General features: G+C 41.7%; 1 protein-coding gene across 1 annotated transcript; it reads right to left on the bottom strand.

The window, feature by feature from the left end:
- Positions 1 to 186: 186 nt before the first annotated feature.
- On the bottom strand, positions 187 to 7,619 carry LOC122069011 (probable calcium-binding protein CML21). Its single transcript, XM_042632932.1, has 4 exons — positions 7,613 to 7,619; positions 6,823 to 7,025; positions 5,633 to 5,807; positions 187 to 575 (listed from the first exon to the last, which is right to left on the bottom strand). The coding sequence occupies exons 1-4, from the start codon at positions 7,617 to 7,619 to the stop codon at positions 460 to 462; spliced, it is 501 nt and encodes a 166-aa protein (XP_042488866.1). The 3' UTR covers positions 187 to 459.
- Positions 7,620 to 7,637: the final 18 nt, after the last annotated feature.

Below are 7,637 nucleotides of genomic sequence, written 5' to 3'. Positions count from 1 at the left end.
GGGGTGGTGGTGTGTGGTTGGAGTTCATTATAGATGTCTCACAAGTTACTGAACTTTCAGATGATCTTTACACTTTGGATGGAAATTGAACTAAAAGAGGACCTGCACTCAGCACAGTAGAGAATTAAGGGTCCTGTTGCGGGTGGGGGGAAAAAAATCAGAAGGTTGCAGTTACATACGCAAAAATGACAGTATGCAGACTTCTAGAATCCACTGAATAAGTCTATAGTCTCTTATTGTGACTCTGCTGAGTTCTACTAGTTTTAGAATATTTACAACAAAATTCAGAAAACATAGACGGAGAAGTAGTGGCACTGATTCTGGATGTTTTACTTGTCCATCATTTTAAATGGAAACTATAACCATACATCAGAACTTGACCACTCTAAGTAATGGCTAGTTCGTAGTACCACTAGAAAGTGTAGGAAAAGTGCCCCCAAGATTGTTTGTCCCCTGATTTCAATTTAAACTCTCTTCTCCATCTTCATCAACATCATCTATCCCAACCCAACTGGTGAAAGCAAAAAGAAACTCCTTGAAGGTCACCATTCCATTTCTATCCCAGTCCATCTCCTCTGCATAAAATGGAGAAAAAAAGGGGGGAGGGGTTTATAATGAAGAGGGTCACAGAAAATCATGAGATTAGTCGGAATAAGTACTAGATTTAAGGGAAGGTCCATATCCATTTGCATCAGAGAAACGTTAACAAACTAAATGGTCAACGAGAAAATAGCACGAACCCTGATAGAAAACACATCAGCAATTTTCTTAATGGTAAAAAATGAATAGTGAAGCAAAAAATATTGAAATAATAAGTTTGATATTGTAATGGTCAAGCAAGAAAGAAGGGGGGGGGGGGTTCCCATTTTGGCCCTAGAGCTAGAGGGTGAATACATGGACAAAGTCCCAAGTAATCAGAAACCTTGTACGATACCAAAGAGTACCAGGCTTGGATTCATTATAGAGATGGGCAACCAGGTCGAGTCATCCTAGGGTCCTTGCTGCTCATCCCACAGCCAGTTTTTCCAGCCTTAGGCTATGCCAAGCCACTATATATATATATATATATATTGTTGAATGGGGTAATGACTTGTATCTAATATGACACTAACCCTCTTTATTTATAACAATGGAGAGAAGGCTCTAGAGAATTACAATGACCATTAAACCCCTTAGGGTCCGTTTGGTAACTGACACTTTCCCTAAAACCCATAAAACCCATTATTACAACACTCCCCCTCAAGTTGATGCATAGATCACATATGCCCAACTTATAGATAATAGGAACATCTTACTACTAAGACCTTTAGTAAATACATCAGCCAGTTGTTCATTATTGGGAACAAAAGGCACACTGATAAGGCCCATATCTAGCTTCTCTTTGATGAAGTGTCGATCAATCTCCACATTGCTTGGTTCGATCATGCTGGACAGGGTTGTGAGCAATGCTAATGGCAGATTTGCTGTCACAAAAGAGCTTCATAGGAAGGGTAGCAGGAAAATCCAAATCAGTGAGAAGACCATGAAGCCATAGGAGCTCACAAATACCATGTGCCATAGCACGGAACTCTGCTTCAACACTTGAACAGGCAACCACGGCTTAGTTCTTGCTTTGCCATGTAACAAGGTTACCATCAACAAAGGTGCAATAACTAGTAGTAGACCTACGGTCATCAGGGGAACTTGCCCAATCCGCTTCTGTGAAGGCCTCCACCTTAAGGTGATCATGAGGAGAAAAAACGATGCCACATCGTGAAGCAGATTTCAAGTACCGAAGAATATGCAGCACAACTTCCATGTGAGTCGAGTAGGGATCATGCATGTACTGACTAACCAGGCTGACAACAAATGCTATGTCAAGGCGTGTATGAGAGAGATAGATCAACTGCCCCACTAATATTTAATATCTCCCTTTATCTATCAGATCACCTTCTTTGCTACTCAGGTGGTCATTAGCTTCAATAGGAGTGTCTGCCAGCTTACATCCCAATATGCTTGTCTCAGAGAGAAGATCAAGCACATACTTCCACTAAAACAAGTAGATCCCACGAGAAGACCAGGCAACTTCAATGCCGAGGAAATAACGAAGTTGTCCTAGGTCTTTGATCTAGAATTTCTCGCTTAAGTATCTCTTGAGGCAAGAGATTTCTGCCAGATAATCACCAGTAATGACAATATCATTTACATAGACTATTAGGATAGCTATCTTCCCATCAGATCTCTTGATGAATAGAGTGTGGTCGGCATTGCTTTGAGAGTAACCTGTAGTGACCATAGCCATATGGAAACATCCGAACCAAGCACGAGGGGTTGTTTCAGCCCATACAGAGCACGCTTCAGCTTGCATACCTTCCCTTGGGTTTTGGAGCAAGTGAACCTAGGAGGAATGTCCATATACACTTACTCCTCAAGTTCCCCATGAAGGAAGGCATTCTTCAAATCTAACTGCTGGAGATCCCAATCTAAATTGGCGGCATAAGCTAAGATAACATGAATTGTGTTTATTTTAGCAACTGGAGCAAAAGTCTCATGATAGTCAATACCATAAGTTTGTGTGAAGCCTTTGGCAACAAGTCTGGCCTTGTACTGATCCACTATACCATCAACCTTTTGTTTTACTATGAAGACCCATTTATACTCAATTGTCTTCTTTTGTGAGCGAAGATACACCAGATCCCATGTGTCATTCTTCTTCAGAGCCTGCATCTCTTCAACCATAGCTGCCTGCCATTGTGAGTTTGCACTTGCTTCCTGCCAGGTATGAGGAATGGACACAGAGGAAAGAGAAGATACAAAACTATAGTAGGAAGGAGAGAGTGAGTCATAAAAAACAGGTTTAGCAATATGATGTAAAATATAAGACCTAATGCCTTTATGAACAGCAATAGGCAACTCAAAAGGTTGATCAACAGAAGGAGAAGGAGAATTACAAGGGTCTAAGGGGACAAGATCAAGCGCGAGAGAAGACCACTGGCATGGTAGGGTAGATGTTGGATGTGTAGTGGTCTAAGTTTTTTCTCTGCGACTATACACACGTATCTTCGGCCGAGGTGAAGTAGAAGTAGGAGTGTCAATCTCCCCCTAAAACGGGAAACTAGCAGGGATAGCAATTTCAAGGGACGGCAGAGACGGCGACACATCTTCTACAATGGAAGGAGACTCCCCCTGAAGCGGTGTCGCAGTGTAGTATGACGTAGATATGTGAAAGACAACATCCATAGTCACAAACCAATGCCGAGTAGGAGGATGAAAACACCGATAGCCTTTCTGAGTAGGAGCATACCCCAGAAAAATGCATCGGAGACCACGATGATCAAACTTTCATTAGGATGATGATCGCGAGTATAGCAAACACTACTGAATACCTTCGGAGGAACAGGAAAAGCAATGGAACCTTGGAGAAGATCCAGAGGGGAGCGGAAGGTATGGACCTGAGAAGGCATTCGGTTGATAAGAAAGGCAACAATGAGAATTGTGTCGCTCGAGTACTAGGGAGGAACATGCATCTCAAACATAAGAGAGCATGCTACCTCACAAAGGTGGCAATTCTTCCGCTCAGCAACCCCATTCTGAGCTGGAGGATCCACACAACTAGTTTGATGAATCATCCCAAGATCAGAAAGGTAAGCTTGAAAGGACCCTTCAAAGTATTCCCGGCCATTGTCGCTTTGAAGGATCTTAATGGTAGCACCGAATTGAATCTGAACCATGCGGCGAAACTGCTGAAAGCAATAGAAGGTCTCGCCCTTGGTTCGTATCATATAAACCCAAGTAGTCCTAGAATGAAAATCAATAAAAGAGACAAACCACCTATAACCATTGACAGACACATAGCGGGATGGACCCCAAATATTAGAATGTATCAATGAAAAAGGAGTGGCAGCTTGCTGTGGAAGCATAGTGGTACGTCGAATGTCCTCAAGTTGGATCACAGCATAGGCTTGATCCAAGGTAGGAAAGGGGTCACAACTCAAAACCTGAGACCGTAACTGATCAAACTCCACATTCAGACCTGCCAGAAAGTCATAGACCCTGATCTTGTCCTCTCGCTTTTGAAACTTGGTGACATCTCCAGGGGTGGAAGGAGTATACTCCTCATAGAAATCATAATAGTACTGTGACAGAGTGAGCCCTCTCTATCTCTAATCACGAACCTTCTGGCGAAGCTCAAAGACCTGAGATCATTCCCTGTTTGGGAATAGATATCCTGGACAAACTTTCAGATCTTCATAGTGGAGTCAAGAGGAAATAGCCATGCGAAAGCTGTGGCAACATGGAGTTGACAAGGAAGGCCATAGCCAGAGAGTTGGCACACTCCCACTTGTCAATCTCAGTACCGGTGGTCGGTCGCTTCGTGGTTCCAGTGAGGTACCCGTAATAGCCACGAGACTTGATGGAGATGGAGACCGAGCATGACCACAAAAGGTAGTTTGTGCCATCAAGCTTGATAGCACGAGGAAAGGTAGGAAGAGTCATGGTGTCTCTGCCAGTAGAAGCAGATGAGCTAGTAGGCATGGTTGCTACTCAAGGGGGTTGTGCAAATAGAAGAGACGCTAGCCGTAGATAGAGACAACACCAAAATACCAGAAAAACCTAGAAAACCCAAAAATCGATAAAGGGTAAAATCCTTAGAAAACGATTTTGGGGATAGCTCTAAAACAGAAACCTCAAACGAAAAAGTGGTCGGTACATACCATTACAAGGATAAGAGGCACCAATCGCAACAAACATTAAGACAATCGGAGCATCGAGCAGAAAAAAGCATCCCGACAATGAAAAAACGTTCTCAGAGAGAAAACTCTGAAAAAGTGATGAAAAAAAGGTTCTGCGTCTCTCAGATCATTGTAGAAGAGAGTCTGAGAGTTCAGGGGAAGGATGGATAGAGGCTAGAAACCCTCTTGGTGGTTTAAGAAACTTCCACCACGAGAGAGAAGCAGATGAAGATAGACAGAGGGAGGCAAGGAGAGAGAGAGAGAAATGAGAAAGAGGAAAAGAGATGGAGAAGCGGGAGAGCCCTTAGGGTTTCGGATCTTATGGCTCTAATACCACACTGAATGAGGTAATGACTTGTATCTAATATGACACTAGCCCTCTTTATTTATAATAATGGAGAAAAGGTTCTAGAGAATTACAAAGATCTTTAAACCCCTTAAGGTCTGTTTGGTAACTGACACTTTCCCTAAAACCCATAAAACCCGTTATTACAACATATATATATAATATGCATGGACCAATCTCGAGTCTAAGGGTATTTTGGACACTTAGTACTACTGAGGAGTGCAACTATTCCACTTAAATGGCATATTTCTCAATGGACTCGACCCTTACCCAAACGGCCAGCCCTGCCTAACCTTGGGCCTGGATTTCCAACTCTAATCCAGCTTGCGAGCCGAAAGTCCAGCCCAAGTATGGGAATTTCAGGCAGTCTTGGGCTTTTTGGGTCAAGCTTGCACCAACATCTTTAAGTACTAGTGGTTGTGTCAGTGCACTAGATCTTAGCCAAATGGCCGAGAAAGGTCATCCAGATCACAAATTCTGGTTCATATGTCAGATGCATGTCACTGTTCTATATATCATGTATGCCAAAGGCACGTATAAGAGAGAGAGAGAGAGAGAGAGAGGGATCACTGACCAAATCTCTTCATTGCTATTCGACTGGAGGAGCGTTCCCCTGAACTAGTTTCATTTATGGCCTGCACCATCTCATTTTTGCTGACATAACCATCTTTATTCTTGTCCAAGAAAACAAATGCATCAACTAACGTTTCAAACGTCGCCTCCAGATCTGGCAATCCCATCTGTGATTTCTAGCAATTTGGTCAAGGAAACTTAAGGACTTGAAAGCTTTACATTTGTGTTAAAAGTAGCAAAAGAACAAGTGCTGAAGATGGAAATATTGTGTTCTCCCTAGCTTTCATGAACATCCCATGGACATTGAAAAATCATTCAGTACTGGTAACAAGTGCAGTTTTTCAAGACCTATACTCCTGAACACCTAATCATGCCAATAGTTAAACAATTAGGATCACCAAATAGAAGATAATTATCAAGCACGTTCTCAGGATGAGGCCCAAGTAGAAAGTCTTTACTCAATACATAGTTGTCAAGGCGTTGGTGTCCAGGCGCCTTGGTCGCCTTGTGTCCAGACCCCCTACAACACCTTGGGTCGCCTAGAGGTTCTAGACGCTGTGACAACTAGGACCCAATCACATGAATTCCACACACAAGGAAGAGATGCACCTTCCTGCATGTAAAAGAACTAATATATATAACAACTTGAGCAAGGGCAAATGAAACAAGGCCAAATGGAAAGAAAGGCAGGAGAGAGAAAAACAGGAAAGAGAAGAGGAAGATATTAACTCAGGAAAGGAGAGGAATCTCTTTCTCTTAACCTACAACAAAGGAATGAAGAAGGGCAGGGTATCCAAACAAATAACCAACCCTTCCTTCCTATCTTTATCTATAGATAAGCCACTATTTGACTAGTTAGTTCAGGTTGTGGTGCAAATGCAACCACCTGGTTGTTGGGGAAATAAAATACAAATGCAGAGTCCGGAATGGTATGCTGAAACTCAAAAATGAGTCAAAATAGAGGTTCTACATAAAGGAATACAAGTTACTTCAACATAATTAACAAACTATGGTATTAAATTTCACCATATGCCTGGAAATGTTAAATAAAAAAAGAGTTCGGCTTAATATTCAGAAAACAGACACATGCCATGTATACATCATATTTTTACCAAAAAAGACATATATATCATATAGAAATAATCAAATGCAAGAAAACTAGTAGAGAATAAAAAGCCATATTTTGGATACAGCATGAAGAGCTGCTGGATCCTCCTTGAGAAGATAGACGAGGCAGAGGAGAACAATGAACTCGTTGAACTTCATACCCATGTTCTCATTGACATCACATGCTTCAAAGAGATCACTGATCTCCTCCTCAGTGAAAGATATCTCCAGTTTATGAAAACAATGCTTCAGCTCTTCTGGATCTATTGTGCCATTTGAATCCGTATCTGTGAAAAGAAATGAGGGACACTATTTAGCTGATATAAAATTTATAGAATAAGAAGCATCTATCACAGCAAAGGTGATAATAACAGTCAACTCTTCTACCATATTTAATCAACACTCATTGGCCTTGAGCATTTGCTTCAGATCAACTTAAACATTAACTAAAAGGGGGGGAAAAAAAAAAGACCACACATTTTTAAACACTTGCAGCAGTTCTTTATTTATTATTATTATTTTTATTTTTTTTGTCATATGAAATTGATTGCCATCACTTGGAGTATTTTTCTTTTTGGAAGGGGGGGTGCCGGGGGGAGACTAAAAGGAGAGGGGAGGGTGAAAGTAGGACTCTATCCCAGGTTTAAGCCACAACGAGCCCAAGACTTCAACAGCTGAGAGAGCCGGCACGTTCAATTTCCCTTGATTTAGGTCTATTTCTTCTGTTAACCTAAGCATTTGTCTTCTCTCACGATTTTAACCCTACCCTTTCAGCCTTCCCTTGTTCTCTTAGCACTTTCAATTTGCATCAAATTGCTACTCATTGGTGCTTCCATCAATCTTCACCACATATACCCAAAACATCTACCTTTACCTTCCATGATCGTGTCACCTAACAG

Source organism: Macadamia integrifolia, unplaced genomic scaffold (assembly GCF_013358625.1).
Source record: "Macadamia integrifolia cultivar HAES 741 unplaced genomic scaffold, SCU_Mint_v3 scaffold520, whole genome shotgun sequence".
In the NCBI taxonomy this organism is placed as follows: domain Eukaryota; kingdom Viridiplantae; phylum Streptophyta; class Magnoliopsida; order Proteales; family Proteaceae; genus Macadamia; species Macadamia integrifolia.
The sequence above is the reverse complement of the archived record's forward strand: the minus strand, read 5'-3'. Positions and strand labels throughout refer to the sequence as shown.

Bases quoted from the DNA above. Each gene is read 5' to 3' on its own strand.
- LOC122069011 (XM_042632932.1), bottom strand. The intron at 5,808-6,822 runs GTATCCAAAATA...CCAAATTGCTAG, and splicing joins ATCCAGCAGCTCTTCATGCT to AAATCACAGATGGGATTGCC. The intron at 576-5,632 runs GTCAGTGATCCC...CATTTTATGCAG, and splicing joins AATAGCAATGAAGAGATTTG to AGGAGATGGACTGGGATAGA.